Raw genomic sequence first — 20,691 nt, 5'->3', positions numbered from 1 at the left:
CAACTATATGCACATCCGGGACTTCTATGTGAGTAGAAACACAGCACCCACTCTGCACCCACCTTGACGTTGGCTGCAGCATCACCTGTCCCGCCAGCCTGCAGGTGATGCTGCGCTGTCATCTCCGTGTCTCACAGCACACTGAGCTCAAAGCCTTTTTCTGTCTGCAGGAAGCAAACGATGACTTGGACACAGCGCTTCTAGACCAGAGCGTCGAGGAATCCTTTAAAGTAAGTTTCACCGTGAACTCACCACGAGCTGCATTCGTTATGAACGTTGTTTTCTCAAGTTTAAGACAGTCTAAAAGATAGCACTAAAGCGTTGAAATGGCATCATGTAACTGGTGCTTTCCTCCCGCTTCAGACCCCCTTCGCCTGCCACGCCATGAACAGCATACTAGAGTTTTACCTGGATACGGTGCTTCCGTCCGCCCTCGCCGGAGTAACGCAGGACATCCGGGACTTAAAGCCTCACATGGAGTCCATACAGCAGATCTTCGACCAGCTCAACACTGATGTCACTAGATGTGTGAGTAGCTGACACACGTTCCTCCTACAGGACTCTCAGATGTAGATGTGCGCAGCCAAGTACAGCTTGGTTTCAAAATGATTGTGCTGCAAAATCTCTCTGAGGTTGAATGTTTAGAGAGGAGCCGAACGAACTTGTGTAGCATGGAGGTTCCTGAAAGAAATTCAAAATGTTTGTTAAGCTTAAATTTTGAACATGTTGGCTATGGGGGTGAGTTGTTGCTCATAAGCATGTGTAGGTGGTCATGCCTTCCAGGAAAACACTGGTTTGGACTAGAAACCAAAAACTGCGTAAATATTCCCCACACTTTTTTGAATGAGGCAAGTGGCTGACCAAGACAGACGGGGAAGAGTTCAGTGATGGCTCATCGGACAGACCGTGATAATACACTACTAGTCAGTGATTCCTGAACTGCAGCAGTGTGCATCACTGTGCACTGTCCAGGGGACTAGAAGGGAGGACACGCTGCTTTCCTTGCTCTAACCGCACCTCTGATCATTCCTTTTTGATGCATTGGCAGACCCAAATCCCAGTTTAAGGCTTTCTGCCCATTAACAAGAACCACTTTATCACTGGGATCAGGGAGGGCACTGTCTCAGGGGATGAGTGTGATGAAAGTCTGTAACCCCCGTGGTAACTTCATCTTCCTATTGTTCCTCTTACAGAGACATTACTTTGAATGCAAGGATCAGTTTGACATGTCAACCCTAAACTCTACTTACACTCAGGTGAGTGCCAAGATTTCATCTACAATTGCAAAAATATGTTTCATAAAATATGTACAGTGTGCATGCTTTTATTTTGACAGGTCATTTCACTAAACTGAGCCGTTTGTCTGTCCACAGATGGAGAGTAAAGGTCTGTACAAAGCCATGGGCGAGCTGGATCTGCTGTTTAACTACATTGAGACGTATCTGGCTTCTAAACGACGCAGAAGCCACGTGGCCTCTGCTTGAAGACCTGCTGACCCATCTGAAAATGTGACCTTGCTTATCTCAGGGAAAGAGTCACTGAACCTTGCACTCTTCTCTTTTATACTCTGTGATTGTTGCCAGATGTTGATTTTCTATTATGAGCTTTCTGAACTGATGTCCTTTGTTGTTCTGAGACTTCTGTTTGCTGTTTTGTCCTAAGGACAAGTATCCAGACCATATTGCGTCCTACACATACAGTATGAATTTGCAACAACTTGTGAAGCTGTGATATTTATTATTATTTTTTATCATATATATATATGTATGTATTTATTCTGACCAGATTTTTATTGTTACAGATAAATAAATGACTTGTTGATAATGAATGACTCTCTTTCTTTTTTATTTCACACGATGATACAGCTGCTATCATGCACCATTTTTTAGGAATGTGTGATGTGTTGAGTAAAGCACTGACATCCTGCAGAACTGCCGTCTATATGTGGGGAACTGTGAAAGTGTAAATCCGACAGGCTGATGCACTAACCTCAAACGTGACCCATATACATCACTTACCAGCAGCGGAACGGCTGTATCTTAATTTACAGTAACTGCAACTAGCCAGCCTCACCCTCAGGGCATATGCAGACTTGCACAAACGCTCACATAAACGTGCCTGCAAAAGCAATCACGCTTACAGACACACACAGCAAAACACAGAACTCATACACAGGGTGGATTAGACCAGTTCTGAATTAAAACATATCAAATCTTACTTATGTGCTGATATGTCACTTCCTTCATAGTGACAGAGCCAAAGGGGGGTAACTGCAGTATTTTCAGGAGTTTCATTCATCAAAACATTGATAGCTGAGAGGTGTGAAACCCACCACACTGTGAAAATACTTCACTCTAAGTAAAAGTTCTGCATTCAAAGCCTTACCTAAGCAGGAGCATGAAATTATTAACAGCACAACACAGTAGTTATTGTGCAGTATAATGGTCTCTGTCTGTGTTTTACTATTATATATAAAGTTTTTGGATTAATATTATGGCTGTATGTGAAAGCCACACATGTCTAAAGAGTCAACTCTTCATGAGCCCAGAAAAACAGCCTGTTTTCAGTTTTGTGATATTGCATTTTCCAGCTTATCTAAGAGGTTTTTAAAAAGCTTATTTAGTTTAAGAAGTCAGAGAATTGAAACTTAAAGGAACATTTAATCTTTCAGTTTATCACAAACATTCAAATTCAAAATCAGCAACTTCAGAGATACATGCTTTTCAGGAAGGGTAAAAAAAAAACCTGTAATCTGAAAACTAACTAAAGCTGTCAGACAAACGTAGTGGAGTAAAAAGTGTAATATTTGCCACTGAAGATGGAGAAGGGGTATAAAGTTAATAAAATGGAAATACTCAAGCTAAGTACAAGTACCTCAAATTTGTACTTAAGTACACGACTTGAATTAATGTACTTGTTACCCTCCATCACCGTACCCGAGCAAAAGAATTTCTTTTGAACAGAAAAGGCATAAAAACACATGCTCTGTGTCCTGTCATGATATTTGAACGTGTGTGTGAACATTACTCGGACAGAAAAGTCACAGAGTGCCTGTAAGGGTCCTGACTTCACGGATTCTGACTTGACTTAGGCCTCTGCACTGAAACTACTCTGAACACATGTCATCAGTCACTTGCTAAGTCACCGTGGGATGATCTGAATAGTATCATTCCAGCAATGACGGGGCCTTATGCAAAATATCATTCATAACATTCGTCTGATAGAGCGTGACTTGTGTTCTGACTAGTGTTAATAACAGTTAATAGTTTTCAATAGGGGTCAATCATGTTCGTCAGTGTGGCTTCATTCCTTTAAAAACTCTTCAACTCGTGCTGATTCAGTCTCCTCAAAGCCAGTGTTTACGTTTTGAATCACCTGTCTGTCAAAGTGCTGGTGACGATCGTGTCACACTGAACTGTGATGACTGGATGCTTCCGCTCAGAGAGCTACGGCTGGGAGGTGAGGTGAGAAACAAAATGACAAAATCAATTTCATTAGTATCATCATTCAAAATTTGAGCAAGTTATTACGGGCTCCTGCACACTGTCGGGATTATGATTATGCAGAATTGTTCCAAATGGTCACAATTGAAGGTGGAGCGCAAAGAAGGCCATCATGGTGAGGGCACCTCTGGGATAACGGAGCCCACTTACCTTCAGTCTCTCCTGGAAAGCATTCATAGTGTTGTTCAGATGAAGCCTGGTGGATCTCCTCTCATCTCACAGCAAGTCATTCATTCATTCATTCACTCAATTTCTTAAAAGTGACAAACAGGAAAAGAGTTAAAACTTTCTCCATAGTTTTTACTTGTGCTGAAGATGTGGAGACCTGGAAATAAAAAAAAAAATTAAAAATGTTGTGTATTCCAAAAGTTGTAGGCACGTATGATTTAGAAAAGGCAAAATGAGACGTTAAAAACTCCCATGAGAAGAAAAGGAAATAGAACGTTGCAAAAGCTGTGAAAAACATCCGCTCTGATTCATTATTTTGAATCGGAGTGAGTCAAGTACAAGATTAGACTGTTCCAAAGTAGAGATCCTAAAGATATACATATAATATGCTAATACTGCGTTAGTGCAAAGTGCAACACTGCATTATGAGTCACTTAATGGTCCATATACAACCCATTCAGTGTATAATACACTTCAAAAAACTATTGCATCATCTATCCAGACTGATGATGATGCAATACATGATGAGTTCAAGGTCCTTTGTAGGCACTGCACAGATATTCCCTGAATCTTGGTTTCAGCTGACTTTTAGTTCACTTTCTGCTCTTCCTCACGTCTTTCCTCTTCAGTGGAGGACACGTGTAAGCTCAGACCAAGGTGGACAAAGTCTAATGTGTCAGAAAAAAAGCCTCTTATTGTCACTATTGTTTGGCACCAATGTGCTTAATAGCAGATATTCTGCATATTTATGTGCTGTGTGTGAATATGACCTGAAAACAGTGGCAGTAAATGAGAGCAACTCTTCTGTGCAATTACCAGCAAAAATGCTTACATAAGGAGCCTCCATTCACTCTATCAGAGCACCTAAGGCTCAAACTATACCACATGATTTCACTGTATGTATGCAGATATAAGTATATATACACATGTCATTTGTCAGTGGAACTTTTCTTAGAAAACAATTTATTGTTCCAACTAAAGCAGCGTTTCTAAAATAATCAGCAGAGAAACGATAAGAGGAAACAATGAAATCAAAGCAACCACAGTGACCACAACATGTACACGGAGCGGCACTTGACAGTAAGAACAATCTCATTTCCAGCACATGTGAAAGAATAGCGAACATGATTGTGCACATAAAACTGACAACAAAAGGTTTTCCATTTGATGGCGTCTGAAAACCTTGCCAAGGTTCACTCTGAGCTGTGGGTTTCATGCTGAGGTAATGTGTGGCATCTCACTATTGCTACCTTGTCTGCAGCGGGTCGACCAGCCCCGCCGTGTATGAGAGGATGTGTTTGTGTGTGAGAACGAGGATGGCATGCCACTTCAAAGAACTGTGTCACCACCTCAGCGAAAAGTCTCCATCCTTCATGTTTCCCCTCACCTCTAAACAGGGTATACAGGGTAATGACATGCGGCACGTTTACACTGACATGTTTCAGTTTCCAACCAAGAAAATTATTACATCACTTGTTTTCATATTTGTGAATTTATGAACGTCTTCTCTGATTTCCTATGACGGAAATTTTCTGATGATGCTAACGTGTTGAGAAGACGACTGTGATTACATCAGAAGCTGCATAACCTCTAACCTTTCTGAGTTATTATATATCAGAGTGTTTCCCACCTCTCAGACAATACAATGCTGATGGGTCCAGGGCCTCCTCTCCTTCTGTGAAGGGCATGCTGGGTGAGTGTCCCAAGGTTTGCTGCAGGTGGAGTAAGGGGGCAGAACCTCCACAGGACTACCACCAAGAGGGACTCCCCTTGAGCCCCATTTAAACCCTTTCTCACTTAGCGACCCGGCAGATGAGAGAGATGACTGTAGGTTTCGTCACACTCAAAGCTGGAATCTGAGTGCCTATGGCCGCCTCACACCTGAAGAGAAATAACCTCATGCATTAGCGGGAAACTGCTCTGAACACCCCAGTGTTGGCAAATGTCTGTGTTGACTCAATGCCACCACGCTGTTTTGCTACGCAAATGCGTATATTCCAGGAGTCACTCATGCTAGCAAGCATGCTCGTCACGAGTTGAGTCTGTGCACTCCGTGTCAAAGCCACAAATCCCAAGCCGACCCAGCAACCTGAGTCATAGCTGGAGGCGCGATTGAGAAGAAAAATTCTCCAAATGTGGAGTCAGAGGTCAAACATGGGGAATATATTTAATTCTTAGATTTTTGAAAGTAAGTGTTTGAATTACTTTCATATTTTACTTTTTCTGCCAAAATGGATCTAAAATTCCTAAATCACTTTCACCTATGGATCGTCTCAACATTGATTCATTTTCTTGGCAAACCTTAAATTGAAGAGATATCAACTCTATGAAATATCACGTCAACTCATATTTCCATACTTGCCGTCATTATACACATAAAAAAATGATATTGGATTTAACTATTAACTATTATGAATCAATGAGACTCTATGAAATGTTTGAAGTTGAGCATAACATCAACAGTAGGAGTTTGTGAAGTTTTGAGACCATTTTATGGAACAGGATATCGCTGCTGTCATCACATTTTTGAGGAGTAAAGCCTTTTGTCCACTTTTCTTACACTGTCAAAGGTTTCAGAAAAGGAGATAAGAGAGCATTTTTTATGTGTTTTTTAATCCAAAGCTGAAGCAGACAAAAGTACGGCAGGTGGAGCTGAACAGACTCAATGACAGGGGAAAAAAAGACACACACACATCTGTGCTTCCACTACAAAAAAAAGTGTTGAAGGACAAAAAAAAAAAAAAAAAAAAAAAAAAAAAAAACAGGAACTTTTCCACAAACATTCAATGAACATTTTTACAGTGAGAGATTTGTAGGTGCCATGTGACGGGTAAGGTGGATGTGATTTTACAAAGTGAGGTTGACCAAAGTGACAAAACTAACACACTCATTTCCCATGATCCCGAGTGGGCTGGGAAGCGTCCTGTTGAGTTGACAGAACACTGAAGAGAAGCCGACCGTCACACCCTGTCTGAATGTGATGACAGCTTGCTGGTGGTATGTCAGATTCTGCTCCGGGTGGAGGAGCAGCTCTTAAGTACTTTCTACTTCCTATCAGTCCTCCAGGAAGTGTGGAGGAGAGGTGTAGGAGAACACTGAGCCTCCTGACAGTTAAGCTGGTGCAACCAACAGTAACGCTAAGTGACCGCTTCAGAAAGCCGCCCGGAGCCAGAGCGGTCTGTCTGAACCATGCACTCCCGAGCGGGTGATACTGCTTGCATAAAACACACACAAACGCCCTCTATTGTTGCTCGACATCTCTCCCAACACATTTGCAAACAGAAATCAACGCTAGCAAAAGGGTCCTAGCAAAACTTCAAGCTGACAAACACATCTGCATAGCATTAACCTGAAATATAATCTGGCAATGTTATAAATTCTGAAGCGTAACATTGGTAAAAGCCTGAACGAAATGGTAGGGTTTAAAAGTCATTTGCTGCTTTAGCAACACTGAGTAAGGCCTATGCTAATATGTTCATAGAATCCATGAAAAAATACAGTATCCGTTGGCTCCTACTCTCCTATGAGCTACATGCAGGAGAAAGGCTGAGCCAGGTTTCTTGTCTTAAACGTGGCATCCTTCTCTGCCCTAAATCTACGTACCTGAAAAACAAGCGTAGATTAAGCTAGGAGAGCGGGGCCAAGAGTGAGGTGCTCTGTCAGAATGGCACACGGCCCTCGTGTGAGTGCATAGGCCTCTGTTCAACATTCACAAACACAAACTGACCCTGACAGACGCTCCCAGTTCAAGTCCCAGAAATGGGCGACTATTTCCAGCCTTACATTCCACTTGTCAGTTCAAAGTACATCTGCTTACTTTGCATGTACGTTAAAAGGAAACCTTCCCTTGCTTTTATTTTTGGGATTTAGCCATTTAACATTCACAGGTTTGGGGCTAGAGCTAGAACAGGGCTGTGGGGTGAAAGAAAACTACTGCTAATGCTAAGGCTTCATGTCCTATCCCAACATTCGAGCCCCTCTGAGTACACAACCTGATATTTGGGAACGGAGGGGAGGGAGATCTCACCGATTCCCTCTCCTCTCCTTTCCTTTTCTAGAATTTATAATCTCTTCACTGGTGTAAAAACACAGAATGTCTTCTCTGCCGGAGCAGAGCGACGGGCTTGTTAAAATGGTAGAGTAATAAAAACAAACACTCCTACAAAACATTAGAATTTGCCATGAAAAATAAAACACTGAGAAAATCCATGCAATGCGACTCACGTGTCGACAAATTATTGCTTCCTTTTTACAACCTGTGTTTGTATGTGCATGCATACGTGCATCTTTCAGTGGGCAGCAGACTGTGGGTCCGCCCTGCCGTTATTGGCTTTCTTCCTCCGTTTCGTTAGCAGTGGATTGGTCGAGTCCTCAATGGTCTTGATCTTGATTTGCTCGTAGTCAACCCTCATTGATGCCAAGGCACTGGTCATTTCCTCCTGAAAAATTACAAAAAGAAACTCATTAGGCCACTTGCTTCACCCGGTCTGCTGCTTTTTTATATATACATCATAACATTACATCAAGTGCCAGATGAAGATGTGTCCAATGTGAAACACATTATTTCAAATGATGAAGGTCTATGGCATACAGTAAGCAATGGAAATTGTTTCTAATTAAACAGAAATTAACACAGGCCTTATCCTTTTAAGACTTTTCCAGTGACGGGGTATAAAATGTAACTTATGAAGCTAATGAAAAACAAGTCATTTTTCTATTTAATGTAGTAAAATGTAATACAGGCACAACTGTCTTTAATAATACTTTTTAGCCAGCAAAACTGATACAAAGGGAACTGGACGTCTGACCTTGACATCCTCCCATACGTCCTTCTCTTCCTTTAACACCCGGCTGGTGTGAAGCGGGGTCTGGGGAACCTCCATCGACTGCTTTAGGAAGACACACAGACACACACTCAAATATTACTCCAAAGGAAGGACTGTCTGCAAAAGCAACTGAGCCGACGGTGAGAAAGTGAGCTTGAAAAATGCGGTACGTGCTCACATTGATCCATGGATGATTCATGAACTCTGTGATGGTCATCCTTTGCGTTGGCTCAGTCTTTAGGAGGGTCCTAATCAGTTGTTTAGCTGCAAACACAATTATTATTTACATTATTAAAAAGAAAAACATTTCAATCCTTCAATTAGACAGTTATATCTAAACGGTCAAGTAAGTGGAAAACTTGAAATTTAAACTACAGGCTGAAAAAACTGCAAGTGGTGGTCTTTGGTCTGCATGTTGGTGGCAAACTATCATTCTATACTTTTATTATTTTGGGATTGAGTGGTATATTGTATATCGCTAGGCATGAGGCATATAAAGCATGTATTCATGCTGACAGGGTTCACAGTATCCCATTTTGTAATGTAGGTTATGCGGATTGGAAAAGAAAAGTGTTTGAGATGATTTGAGAGAACAGACTGTTTTGGAGGTTGGAGGTAGCCAAACAGTAAATCCTGTTATGGACCAAGAAATTGACGTGTGTGTTGAGATCATCATCTTAAACTGAGTGGAGAAATTCAGTTATGGAGAAGGAAACAGCACACATCAAAAGTAGGAAATGTGCTGGTTCTTCAGAAGTGTGTTACAGTAAGGGCACAACATCCTGCTCTCTTTCCCCATATATATATATCTTACATATATACACATGCATCCCTAGTGCTCAGGAAATTAGGCAATACTTTCAATTGTAGTGAATGTGACTGCTCGTAGCAAATTGGAGGTAAAAGACCAAATTAGTTTCAATTTCTTGATCACAAAGTTCAAACCTAAACAGAAACAATAATTTTGTCATGAAATGATATTTCTGACTTCTATGAAAGTCTTCTAATGTAAGACCAAACACAGCAGGTGCTAATCGCTCGCTGGACTGTTCCACCACACCCCAATCGCTCGCTCCTGAATTTTCACATTTTTTTCCGTATTACTTTTAAGGAGTGAAACATTTCTTTATCAACAACATAATCCTTCACATAATTTTTTTTTCCTATTGCCTGACCTTCCTCTGATACATCAGACCATTCGGGGTTGGGAAATTCATACTGGCCCATCCTGATCCTCTTCTTCATCCCAGGAGAGATGGCTAGACCATGGTTAGAATAAAAAGGTGGGTATCCACACAACCTGTCGAAGGTTTAGAAACGCAACGTTAGTAACAGCAACCAATAAATCATTTTATGTGATGAAGGGTTTAGGGATACAAAAAAAAGACTTACAAGATATACATAATGACACCCAATGACCACATGTCACATGACTTGTCATATTTCTCTGGGCCCAGAACCTCTGGAGCTACAAACAGAAAGGAAGAAATGAGGCAAAGCAAGGGTTAGACGTCTAGAGAAATGTGTAATTACTGTTTATCAATAAGCAACAAGTGCAGAGAATATGAGAGTACATAAAGAAACATATCCTTACCAACATAGTAGGGTGTGTAGCAGGGAGTAGCTAAAGAGTTATGTGAAGTGGTCTCCTTGGCAAAGCCAAAGTCTGTGAGTTTGAGCAGAGCATTGGGCCTCTTCGAGGAATACAGTAAATTCTCTGGCTGCAGGGAGGATTCGGGAAGGCAGCCAGAACAAAACAAGAGTATGACGTTAGTTACAGCGATGGAAGTCATCCTTTAAAACCCCTGACAGAGTGCTCTAATTCCTCAAGAAAGAGCAAGAAATGTTCTAGGACACAAACCTTGACGTCTCTGTGTGCAATATTGATCGCATGCAGGAATTGGATGGCCTCTCCTATGCTCTTCATGATGTCAGATGCCTCTAAAATAAAGAGACAAATAGCTCTTTTAACAGAGAATACAAATGAATTGAGAGCTACATTAACTAGCTAGCATACTGCCCATATACCTCAATACTGTGCCACGAGCAGCAAATGTAAAAATCACCAACAGGGGTTGAATTATGACGTGGATCTTAAAGGTTATCTTCATATTTACCAGCTGTCAGTATGCGTCACTTGTATATGTGCATGGATGCAGCAGTATATCTAAACTGTGCTATGTAATGTAATAAAATACTGCAGCATTGTGAGAAAGTCAATATAAGCTTATTACCTCTCTCTGTGAATGCCTGGTCTCCTCTGTCCTGGATTCGACTAAAAAGCTCACCACCGTCCATGCTGGAAGAAAAAAAACATAGCAGCACATTAGAAACTGGCTTTTGTAAACAGATACACTTTCATATTTTCAAAGTGCACATGCAACACATAAGTATAATAGGCCTCAGTAAATAAATCAACAACAAGCACATCTCTGCGTTGACATGCCACTGAATCATGTCTGGACGACATTGGGCCACATCATGTGTGGTTGCTCTACAGAGACCAGGTCACATCTATTGTTTTTCCAACCGAGCTCAGATGAAACCATGGCCACTTTCATATGACAAAAGCCTTGTCAGCTGCATTCTCATGGAAACTGCGCTCACGCAGGTCACTCCTCCTCTGGAGCTGCAATGGGAAACGTTTGAGTCAAGCTGTATGGCTCTATCGTGTAGCTCTGGTTGTGTCTGATTTTCATGCAGTTGGTTTGTAAAACAAATTGCCAGCAGCGGTGCTAACAGAATTAACGCTTCCCATTACTCAAAACTCTGATAAACAGTAACTAAAAGAAAGTCAAAGGGCTGACAGTGGCTTCTCTCATCTACTGGGTGACTGGTTAAATCACACGTAGCCCAGAGGTTCCAGTAAAGAGAACTTTATGTCTGAACAGTTGTAACAGGGTGTGTGCATGTGAGTGTGTGTGGTTTCTGAAAGGAGAAGAACTAAATGTAAGAAGAATATAATGCAAATCAATAAGCAACAGTTACTTAGAAAGAATTCACTGCTATGTACAGCATCAACACAAAGTGGTATTTTGAGGTAAAATTATGCCAAATAAAACAACAATTTATTTACCAAAGTAGGCAGAATTAAACAATAAATTCCAGTTATGTGCGTTACACGCAATATCAACTATTTGAATAAACTAGAAATTCAGCCAGCGCTAACAGTGTGCAGTGTGCTTAGATTAAATGTGAACATGTTGTCAGCTGTCAGCAGCATTCCCTACAGCAAGCTTTCAGATATGAAATGACTAAAAAGAGCACACTGCATGTAGCACAATTACACACAGACTCTGAACAGGGGAAAACCAACTTCCCCATTGCGCTGCCCTTAACTCGGCAGTGAACAAGAAAGAAGCAAGTGGTCCTCATCTCAAAAAAAGGAAGGTACCTGAGACTATTAATCTGTGACATAAAGTACTTACAGTTCAATGGATGCACACAAAGCGAATACAGGGCAGGAACACCCATATTACAACTCAACTAGCTGCTGGAACTGAGTAAACAAACTCTGCTGAATAGTGTCTTCATGCACTACATTGGGAATATGGAACATACCACTCTGAGAGGGGTGTGGCGGAATAGTCCAGTCCAGGTAAATTAATCTAGTTCAGTGTACTGTGGTTGGGCAGTTTCCATGTGAAAGCAGCCATCAAGGCATCCATCATTCAGAATTCAATGGTGAAGTGACTGTATTTGTATAGCGCTTTTCTACTCTGACGACCACTCGTGTTGTGAAAGTGCTTTCACAACACAAATCTGCATTCACCTGTTCACGCGTTCATCCGTACGGTGGCTAAGCTACCTGCTTATTACGAGCATTAACCATCCATGCTTCGGCACGGATCGAGCCACCGACCTTCTGATAGGTGGACGGCCACTCTCACACTCACCCAAAGTGGTCGTGGTTTCATCTAAACTGCGTCAGAAGTGGTAAACTAAAATTAGCAGAGAAAGACTCTGAGTAAAAAAGAAATACTGCTAAATTGTAAACACCTGAACCACTGTATGATCAAATTTTGAAACAAAATGAGGTTCAACGTGAAAATAATTGCATGGCGTAATGCAAGATCTGGCCCAATTGTGCCCCAGTCCCACATAGCCAGCCCCGCCAGTTGTTTCAAAGCAAGGAGGACGTAGACTATTTCTTTTTCTCTCTGACTGGCTTGCTCGTAAAGGTTGCAGGTGATAGCTGTGCGAAAACAACTGAATGACTGGTTCACACCTTTGGCACAGTAACACAGACAAACCAGGTCAACGATCCGCTGGCTATTTAAAATACAACATAGGACAAAATGACACCAATTTTAATGGTTTATACTGTTAATTAAGTATGCTGGTAGACTCCAGTACACACCATTAGGCTGAGTGTGACTGCTATCTGCATTACATGCATCACTTTACGGTTTCAACAGAGGCAAACACAAATTATATTGTCTGTGTTTTGATGATAAATAACAAGAAATTGCAATGCTCAGTTTTTCCAACAGCACAGAATATTTGATGTGTGACACAACTTTCAGAACTTGTCACTATATGTTGGTTTTGTGTGTGTGTGTGTGTGTGTGTGTGTGTGTGCGTGTAGAAAGACAGACATGGTTGAGGCACTTGACGTCAATATGTTTTGGAAACAAGAGAACTCTGAAATATTTAATATTTAGCCAGAAGCTAATTTCCACCTGATTACCTTAGGCTCAATTATTTTGATTCAAAATGTGTATTCTAATTCCATACACTTCTAAAAACAAAGTGCCTTTGTTCTGGTCTGGTGTTGGACAGTTCAGTCTTTAGCCCGGAGGATGTGTCCATGGTTTCCAAAAAGAATTTCAAATGACTCGTCAGGCCACAGGACAGTTTTCTAGTTCACCTCAGTCCATCTTAATGAGCTTGGGGCCAGAGGGTGGCAGTGCTTTATTCTTTGCATTTGTGGATGCAGCGATGAACTGTGTTCACATACAATAGTGTTTTGAAGTGTTCCTGAGCCCATGCATGAGTCCACTACAGAACCGTGTGTTTTCACTGCAGTGACGTCTGAGGGCCCGAAGATCATGGCTATCCAAAATCCAACTGGTTTATGCTGAGAAACGTTATTCTTAAATTGTGCAGTGCACTCTGTCACAGACTGGTGAACCCCTCCCCATCTTTACTTCAGAAAGACTTGGCCTCTTTGGGATGCTTCTTTATACTCAATCATGTGACTAACCTGTCACCAGTTAACCTAATCAACTGTGTACGATCTCATACGTGTTCCACCAGGTGTTTTCTTTCAGCATTTCACAACTTTTGCAGTCTTTTGTTGCCACTGTCCTGACTTTTTTGAAACATGTTACTGACATCAAATTCTAAATGAGGATATAACTTTTGAAAAACAACGACATTTCTCAGTTTCCACATCTGATATGTTGTCTTTGTGCTATTTTCAATGTTTTGCAAATCATCACATTCTGTTTCTATTTACGTTTTAAACAGCATCCCAACTTTTTTAGAAACAGGGCTATATACAGGGAAACGGAAATGTACACATAAAAAACAGTATCACCACAAATTACAATGTTTTTGAGCTCCCCATTAATTTCTTAACCCTGTCTCTCAAAAGTGTAGAGTTAGCGGTCATGGTCAGTTAATTCTAAAAAAATCTATACGAGTTGCATTGTTATAATGTTATGTTTAAAACGTAAACATGCAAGAAAACATGTTACAAGCACATCTTTGTGCTACAGTTAGTGTAGAGAGCGTGGCTCATTCTTTGATCCACTAAAAGACTTTGCATTAGTAAACACAGGTAGTTAGCGAGGTAGCACAAAAACACCAATGACTAAGAGTTACAGAAAAAGTTTAAGTCAAATGCAAAGGTAGTGTTTGTTAACCCAAGTTCAACTGAGTATGAGAAAATCCATCCTCAGAGCACTTGATAAGTTTCATTTAATCTTTTTGCTCAGTATGACTGTGAGTTTCAGGTACAATCATCAAAGCCAATTTTGTGTGTGTGTGTGACTAAATGTATGACAGCACACACCGATTCTTCAGGCATGCATATGGTAACGGGAGAGCTGGACCTGCAGACTCAGAGCGCCGGGACAGCCCTGCTAAACCACAACACACTTCAAACTTCTCAAAATCAATCATTCACATTCACATTTTGCATACTGAGAAACGGACAGTAGCAGGAACCATTGTATTTTGATATCAAAATATCTGCAATGTGAGAAACCGCCAGAAGACAGGCAATCCCTCAATTCTGCAAACGTTTTTCACACTGGTCTGACGGTTTTTCTATTGTGGTCAAAACCAGATATAAACTTGAGGTCTCGTGACTCCACCCTGGGCCTCTGTGTTTCTGAAAATGCCCAGAGGTGAAGTGTGAATTCTCATCAGAATAGATTATGAATTTGATGACAATGGGAGTACAAAGAGCACACATTTCACGCCATCGCAGCAGAAACACTGTGGAACCCTGACACATTATCTTTCTTTCACATCTCAGGCACAGTGCAGAGACACACCTCTACGAGACTCGATGGAGATGCGGACCTTTGACACATTGAACAAACGTACAATGCTAACTGTCACTTAAAGCATGCAGTCTGCACCTGGGCATTGAGTCATTGCCATAGCTACCTTTTATATGTAAAGCTAACTGAGGTTTTATAAGTGTATGCAGTAATTAGGGGCATTCAGTATGTCTTTCACTTTCAGACCAGGTCATAAAGTTGCCATTGGTAAGATATTAGCTGTGGTTTGCCACATCTGGAATTGAAAGGAATTTCACCACAATGCCACAATGTAATCAAAGTGTTGTGACAGGCATGGTCCTGTGGAGTGTGTTAACTGTTTAGTCTGCTGCCTGGCACTGGGATTAACTTACCACCACTCACTGCAGAGACCTGGTGTTGCAATGACAGGGAATGCAGTGTGTATAGGATTTGGGCAATTCGAACATGTTACAATATAATATAATATAATATAATATAATATAATATAATATAATATAATATAATATAATATAATATAATATAATATAATAATTCAACAGCACACCACCACCCAGCATCCAAAATAACAGAAATAAATCAATACCCCTGACTTCTCAACCGAAAGTGTCATATTGGTGGTGTCAACCATTTTAAGTCATTACAGAATATTGCTAATGGGGTTTATGGGTACCACCATCCCTACCCCGGGTAACCTGTGGTCCAGATATGCTTCTGCATCCACAGCTGAGGAAGTACAAAACATTCATTAGGCAGAATATTTGCAGAAGACTGGTCAGATGGCTGATCAGCAGCTGTCCTCTCATCCTCACTGAATTTCCTAAATTACCATGGTGGCTCAACAAAATGACATGGTGACCCTTTACACAACATGGGAGAATACTTCAGTAGAATATAGGTCACACAACTGACTTAATTTCTGCAGTGTCAAAGGGAAAGGAGACTGAACAGCTAGATCTCAAATTTGCTGTGTTCCCTGGTGTGATATTCTAGGAAATGATTTAGTTTCATCAGAACTACTTTTCTTTACTGGCCTTTCGTGCTGAGCTTGATTCTCAAGGAAATTACTCATCAGTTACATTTCTGCACGTGAGCATGTAGGAAGACAGGTCCACTATCTCTGCACTATGATGGTAACCACAAACATAATAGGCCCGCGTGTGACAAGTTGGTGTGGGTTTGGTGGTTTGGGTGCTGCTACATGGAAAAGCAGAGGCAAGAAAAAGACACTAAACTCATTTAGAAGAAATTGATCACTTTCTTCACAAGGTCAAACACAAGAGACTTACAATAATTAACCTGGCTTAAATGTGCTTCAAGCAACTGGGAAGGAAACTCAGCACTTCACTTTTGCTCAGGGTAATCGAGGCTTTCTCGTACCTGCCCACCCATGTCTGGGAACTGGCCAGAATATGTATGTGACTGAATGCAGTTTCACAAAACAAGCTGCTGTTACAGCAGTGGCACTTGTAAACCAACATATAACACTGAATACAGTGAAGGATTTACTTGATCACTGGTTAAAGAAATATGTCCAGGAAATCTTGCAGACCCCTTTACATATCAAAAATACAAAAATTGAGAAGTTGTTAAAAAAAATTATCTGCTTTAAATGGATAACTGAGGGCCTTTCTCATGGAAATCACCAAAACCATGCAGAATGGGCTGTGCAGTTATTACATGACTCAAAAGTAAACAAAAAGGGGAGCAAAATCCACAAGTCTCAGACTGCTAAAGACTGGTTTGTGTGCAGTGTGCTGCTGATATATTGTTGCATTCTGCATGTATTTCCTGGTGAATGGCAGCTGGAGATAATAACTTTGAACTTTCACATCCAGACCGTGGAGGGTGGATAAAAGCAGTACATTCATAGTTTTGGGGTTTTTTCATCAAAATCCAGCATCATGGCCTGTTTCTCACTAGTGTTCAGAGGTGGAACTTGCACATTCACAAGAGGTATCTATCTGTCAGAAGCAGCAATGCAAACTGTGACCAACCCAAGTACATCTGCTTTCACTTCACCATCAGTAAAAATGCACTCTAAAACCAACAACATGGCAATTATGTTTATGACAGGAGGATAATGAGCTGCGTTCACCTTTGATAATTTTATTCACCACTGCACAAGGACAGAAGTGTGCGTGTGCGTGTGTGTGTGTGTGTGTGTGTGTGTGTGTGCTTACCACTCCATGACAATAAGCAGACACTTCCTGCCCTGGTAGAGGTTCTCATAGACATCAATAATGCGCACAATGTTGGCACAAGGTGACGCCCTCCAGTGGAGCTCCACCTCCCTACGGGCCTTGGCACAATCCTGCAGCATCTGGACAGAAGGACAGAGACAGGGGGTGAGGCTGCTTACCATCAAATATAAACATTACAGTTCAATTATAAAACATACTGAAAGTTAATGGGCAATGTGAAAGAACTAGAGCCCAGGTATTCATCTGAGACCTAAAATGATGGATAGCAGTAGGTGACATCAAAAACCAATTACAGACCACCTGGACACCACTACTAATTCACATCCATAGTAAACATAAAAGGCAGAAGTGCAGTGCTGCCATCAGCTGGCAGGATGTTGAAAAGCCGTTGTAGAGTTTTGGCAATCCTGTCTTTAGTGAATGTAGCACCCTCTTTGTGTGTCACTGGGTCAATGCACCATTCAATAAAAGCACTCGCAATTTCAATGATGTCACGTCATAAAATATTTATCTCTTCACTGCTTTAACATTATTCATCCCTGACAGCAAAATGTTTCTCTTTGCTTGCCATCTTACACCAGGGAGTCAAACAAGAGGGTCAGTTGCATAGACATATTTCTCAAACACTTAGAAATTCAGCATGCTGCTCAAGGACACTCTGGTACCCTGGCCTTATGGTACCTGGCATGACTCAGGGCTTATGGTGTAATTAAATTCAGTATTACACTGCTTGTAATACTGAATTTAAACAAGGAATTCAGTTTGGGTATATTGTTTCTGCCAACCTTGAAACCCAATGTTTTTTATGCTCATCTACGTGAGGAGCGCAAGCAAGGCTTGGTCATCTGAGGACATTAATTTACACAGTTGTCATTTCTTTAAACGTGATTTCAGGGCACGCAGAAGTTTATCTCTTTGTTTTTAGTAATAGGTATGGCAGTGAAATATACTTCTATTTCTATTTTTCTTGCCACAACCCCTATTTGCTTTTTGTTTTTTGTGTCATAACCTGTTCATGACTAAAGAATCCCATGTACAAAGACAGCCATTAATGCGTAAGGGGTAAACAGCAGGATCTGTGGTGCCCTGACCATTCAAGTCAAATGATTATAAAACACCTTCGTTTCTACAAATTTGACAGCCTATGCAACTTTTTTGAAAAGGTACATAACAAAACGTGTATTCGTAATTGTGCTCATGTCAGTAAAAGCAGTCAGTAACTTATTAAGCATGAGTTTCTTGTATTGGGTACCTGCTCTTTACTTAACAGATGGACTTACAGACTACACGGACGGGGGTCGTACATTAGTGCCAATTGCAAATAACACAGCAAATGCCATGGAGACTGTCACAGTAAACGAGCTGACTCCTTCACAGCAGTAAAAGAGTTGCTCAGTCAAATATAGGCCTGAACTTCTGAACTATGAGCTCCAGCCTGTCTTAGAGTAAATAAAGGATAATCACCTTTAAGTCCAACAAACAGGAGACAGTACTGATTACCAAGATATACCTTAAAAACAAGGCCTGTAATGAGAATTTCTTTGAATTAAGAAACAAAAATGGAAATACAATGCATCAGAATCAGAATTTTGCATGCACCTTTGCAAGTTTTTTGTGAAGATTCCTTTTACTTCACAAGTAGAAAGCAGGGGTCACACTTTACGGTTTTCCTTTTCTAAACAACTTCAAAAACACGCACAAACAAAGAAAAAAAAAATCAGTAGTGCTGCTGACGGTACAAGTTGTGAAGAAGTGACAATTTAATATTAAGTGAGCACTAGTGTTTTTGTACCAATTATTGTATGATATACAATACCACAAGCATTGTGGTATTGTCCTTGTCAGTCAATGGAAAGAATTCAGCCCTCAGTAGCTTTGACAATGAGCCATCGTCTGTCCATCTTGTGGTGTATTACATTCCAACCCAGCCCACGGTCACAACACAACAGTGTGCTTCGTTACAGCAGCCAAAAGGGAGCTGGGAGAGCCAGAGTATCCAGACTGCTGTCTAGCCTTGCACACAAGACTGTCAGCACGTTTACATGCACATTAGAAACAAGGTTACTCATAAAAACCAGGCTACACAGGAAACCAGACCCTGTGTTTCCATACCAATGTAAGTTAACCTGGTTACTGTGAAGCTGCAGATCAGTAAGATGAGATTTCTAACCTAGCCCTGACCTATTTTTGAAATAATTACTTACTTTTTAAAATGTATTAAATGTCTGCTTTCTGGTTTTGTTTGTTTTGTGTGTGTGTGTGTGTGTGTGTGTGTGTGTGTGTGTGTGTGTGCGTGTGCTGGTGGGCTGATGGTGCAGTGAAAGGACAGGCAAAGCTGAGTCTGAGTGTTAGCCAAATGTTCAGTTGTGGAACAGGACTTGTTAACACCTCGAGAGGCTTCTTTGTGTCATTTTCAGGTGAACTTTGGATGCAGCTATTTTGAATAGAAGCACATACTGCTCATGATGTTGACCTCTCCTTTCATCCTACTGTCACAGTGATACTTTCTCCATCTGAAGTCATCTTCCTGCACTTGATTACATTGAAAAATCCAATAAGAAATCTGCAAACTGTGTACACAACAAGGAAATCGCCTTTAATCCAACTGGGGTCAATGGGTTTTCTTAATGCCCAATCCCAGTCACAGAAACCTGAAAGGTCCTGTAACCTGGTTGTACATGTAAATGCACTGACTGTTTTGGACTGACTACTCCTCTAGGGATAATAATCGAGAGCCAGTTGCAGTTGAAAAATGGCTCCAAATCGTCCGACCCATCAGAAATGTATTCCTCCAAGCTTATCAATTCCTTTTATCTATATGGCATGTTTTCATAGCAGTCGAGTCATGGTGGAGAAGAAAAATGGCGCAGCTTCATTTCTCAAAAAAAAAAAAAAAAAGAGGACAACAGTGCAATTTGTAATGTCTATAAAATGATCATTTCAGGAACGGGTGGAAACACCTGCAACATGCTGAAGAGTCTTTCTACGCAACAGGCTTGAACTCTAGGAGTGCCACGTTTTTCACATTCTAGACGTGAGAGCTTCTGCTTCCCAACCAAGCAGCACAACTGTTCCTGAAGCTAAATATCCTGTGTTACAGTGACATTAGTGCCGCGCACTAATGAAATGAAAATGAATGCTGTACAAACATCCTCTCATTTCATCCATCTTAGATGATGACAGATTGACTATTGCTAAAGCTAGCTCTCAGTGTACAGCCAGCTCGATTAAAACTGATCAGGAATCAATAAGGGACCCCTATAAGCAGAATCGATAATGCAATTGGGGTCGATAAAAGCATATCAATTCTCATCCCTATCCTCCAACCAGCTCTAGTTATTGTCAGATCATGTTCTTTTACTCAGTCAACTGAAAGCACTTCACGCAGTTCAACCAGGACACACTTCAACCTGCAAAGCGGCTGACCTCAAACCCCCCTCAGCCGAACCGTGCTATAAAAGCCTCTAGTTATGTTCTCATTTGAGTGTTCATGGTC

At 41.1% G+C, this 20,691-nt stretch overlaps 2 protein-coding genes across 4 annotated transcripts in view; one reads left to right on the top strand and one right to left on the bottom strand.

Annotated features, from left to right (window-relative positions):
• il10 (interleukin 10) overlaps window positions 1–1,484 on the top strand; it is a 1,621-nt gene extending 137 nt beyond the window's left edge. Inside the window, exons 1-5 of the mRNA XM_076755613.1 lie at window positions 1–28; window positions 171–230; window positions 364–528; window positions 1,194–1,256; window positions 1,374–1,484. The exon at window positions 1–28 is cut by the window's left edge and continues 137 nt beyond it. Coding sequence (XP_076611728.1) covers window positions 1–28; window positions 171–230; window positions 364–528; window positions 1,194–1,256; window positions 1,374–1,484 — 427 coding nt within the window. The remainder of the gene's footprint in view (window positions 29–170; window positions 231–363; window positions 529–1,193; window positions 1,257–1,373) is intronic.
• Window positions 471–20,691, bottom strand: part of mapkapk2a (MAPK activated protein kinase 2a) — a 31,650-nt gene continuing 11,429 nt past the window's right edge. The window contains exons 2-11 of one of the 3 annotated variants that reach the window (XR_013078476.1): window positions 17,175–17,314; window positions 10,732–10,796; window positions 10,359–10,438; window positions 10,092–10,218; window positions 9,890–9,965; window positions 9,673–9,797; window positions 8,676–8,761; window positions 8,480–8,560; window positions 3,654–8,110; window positions 471–3,452 (exon numbers count right to left, since the gene is read on the bottom strand). Coding sequence is in view for 2 of the 3 variants with exons in the window: in XM_076755565.1 (XP_076611680.1) it covers window positions 7,961–8,110; window positions 8,480–8,560; window positions 8,676–8,761; window positions 9,673–9,797; window positions 9,890–9,965; window positions 10,092–10,218; window positions 10,359–10,438; window positions 10,732–10,796; window positions 17,175–17,314 (930 nt within the window). In the remaining variant the exon portion in view is untranslated. Of the gene's footprint in view, window positions 8,111–8,479; window positions 8,561–8,675; window positions 8,762–9,672; window positions 9,798–9,889; window positions 9,966–10,091; window positions 10,219–10,358; window positions 10,439–10,731; window positions 10,797–17,174; window positions 17,315–20,691 lie in introns of all 3 variants that reach the window. The other 2 variants (XM_076755565.1, XM_076755578.1) reach the window with 2 other exon arrangements.

Source organism: Chaetodon auriga, chromosome 2 (genome assembly GCF_051107435.1).
Source record: "Chaetodon auriga isolate fChaAug3 chromosome 2, fChaAug3.hap1, whole genome shotgun sequence".
Lineage (NCBI taxonomy): Eukaryota > Metazoa > Chordata > Actinopteri > Chaetodontiformes > Chaetodontidae > Chaetodon > Chaetodon auriga.
This window is presented reverse-complemented; position numbering and strand designations above follow the sequence as displayed.